Consider the following 2,212-nt stretch of genomic DNA (forward strand, 5'->3'; position numbering starts at 1 on the left):
TTTTTTCAGCACCACCAAAAGAAACAACGGGAAAAAAGTATTTCAGTAAGACATCTTCATTTGGAGTATGTGTGAGTGTGAGTGACTCTCTTTATGCATTGGCTTTTTTATTGTAAAACTAGACTTTATGAATAAGAAATATTACATATTCAAACTCTTGGGAAATTGGAAAAGGAATATGTGCAAAAACCTAAGAGAATCAACCCATTACTATGTACTATGCTGCCTGATTCCTGGATGTCTTGTCTGGCTGCTTAGATCCAGGGTGGAACACTTTCTCATCCGTAGTCATGGCTGTATGAAGCCAAAATAAACTGAAGTAGAGAAATAATTGAAGAGCACATATCAGCCAAGTGGTGACGCTCAATGTTCAAGTGCTCATTCAACCATGAAGGTGATTACTCTAAGGGAAGAAAAGCAGAGCTATGTGACAAAATATTTATATATTCATTCAATAAATATTTATTGAGCTCCTAATAATGTGCTATATACTTGGTCTATCAGAAGGAAATTCACAATGAAATAAGTATGACATGACGTCAACTTTCATGGAGTAAAACTTAGTGAAGAATGAAAACAAGGGAAGCACATCAGGACAGGAACATGAAGGAGGAGAACCACTGAGGACAAGTGATGGTTGAAGGCTTGGCTTTTGCACATTGTGCCTGGTTTCCCATTGTTAGCAGGGAATCAAAGAGGGCAGGAGTGATGAGAAGACAGCCATTCACATCACAAGATGAACAGCCTTCTGGTCACTGGCTTCCTTTCCCAAAAGCTTTTACTGCACCAGGTTCTCTTTACAACCTGTTTCATCTCCGTGTTTCTAAGTGTGTAAATAAGAGGGTTGAGCATGGGGACAATAACTGTGTAGAAGAGTGTCAACACTTTGTCTTCCGGTAAAGTTGTGGCAGGTCTAATGTAAACAAAGATGACAGGTACAAAAAACAGGATTACAGCTGTGATGTGGGAACTGAAGGTGGAAAGAGACTTGTGGCAGCTTTCTACAGAATATGCTCTCTTGTTACATAATATCACAAAGTAGGAGGCCATCAAAACCACGAGGATCACCAGTCCCATCATGCCAGAATTGGCAATGGCTACGAAACCAATTTTGTGTGTATCACTGCAGGCTAGTTTCAACAAAGCATATACGTCACAGAAATAGTGATCTGTTTCATTGGGGCCACAGAAAGGTAAAAATATAGTAAGAAGAAACAGGCCAAGAGAATGCAGAAACCCCCCTGCACATGAGGACCTTAGAATTGATTTACACCTTTGCCTATTCATGATGATGACATAGTGAGGTGGCTTGCAGATGGCCACATAGCGGTCACAGGCCATTCCTGTGAGGATCAAGACCTCAATTCCCCCAATGAAGTGTGTGGTAAAAAGCTGTATCATGCAGTTTTTATAGGAAATGACCTTCCTGTCTGTCAGTAAGTCAGTCATTAGTTTGGGTGTCACAGTGGAGGTGTAGAAGAGGTCTGAAAAGGCAAGGTAATTAAGGAAGAAGTACATGGGCTGGTTAATTAGCTGACTGCGCATGATAGAGACCATGATAGTCAAATTCCCCAACCAAATAGTCAAGTAACAGAGTAAGAAAAATAAAAAGCAGAGGATCCGAACTTTCTTATTCTTAGAAAGTCCCAACAGAATAAATTCAGTAACATTATTCCTATTTTCCATGGTCTGATTCTGAAGGAAGTTATCTGAAATGACAAAAGTAATGTAACAAATCATTGATGAGAAAACAGAAATCTCATATCTAATTAAAATGGCACGAATGCAATTGTTGAGGGCTAAGCCATTTTAAGATCCATTGAAGTCATTGATTTCACAAAATGCTTTGAGTATCCAGTGGCAATACTTTCCTAAGAAATGAGGACACAGTGATGAAGACCCAGCTTTTGTGTAATTTAAATTCTTTTGTGAAGAAGCAGGAAATTATACTTGTCAAAAATATAAATAATAAATAAATAAATGTGTTAATTCAAATAGTGGTAAGTAGGGTGAAACATAATTTGCCACCTCAAGATGTGAACTGCAGGTAACCACAGAACTTACCTGAGGAGATGGTTCCCAATAAGATCACAAAAACAGTGGTTTATACAGAGTTTGGCATATAGTCAATGTTAAATAAATATTAAGTAAAGAAGAAAACTGAGAAATAAACAATATGCTATAATCCTGGAGGTATAATATAATATTAGAG

General features: G+C 38.0%; 1 protein-coding gene across 1 annotated transcript; it reads right to left on the reverse strand.

The window, feature by feature from the left end:
• Window positions 1-729: 729 nt before the first annotated feature.
• LOC108387087 (olfactory receptor 4P4-like) lies at window positions 730-1,686 on the reverse strand. Its single transcript, XM_037013755.2, has one exon. The coding sequence runs from the start codon at window positions 1,684-1,686 to the stop codon at window positions 730-732; it is 957 nt and encodes a 318-aa protein (XP_036869650.2).
• Between the last annotated feature and the right edge of the window lie 526 nt (window positions 1,687-2,212).

Source organism: Manis javanica, chromosome 6 (assembly GCF_040802235.1).
Source record: "Manis javanica isolate MJ-LG chromosome 6, MJ_LKY, whole genome shotgun sequence".
Lineage (NCBI taxonomy): Eukaryota > Metazoa > Chordata > Mammalia > Pholidota > Manidae > Manis > Manis javanica.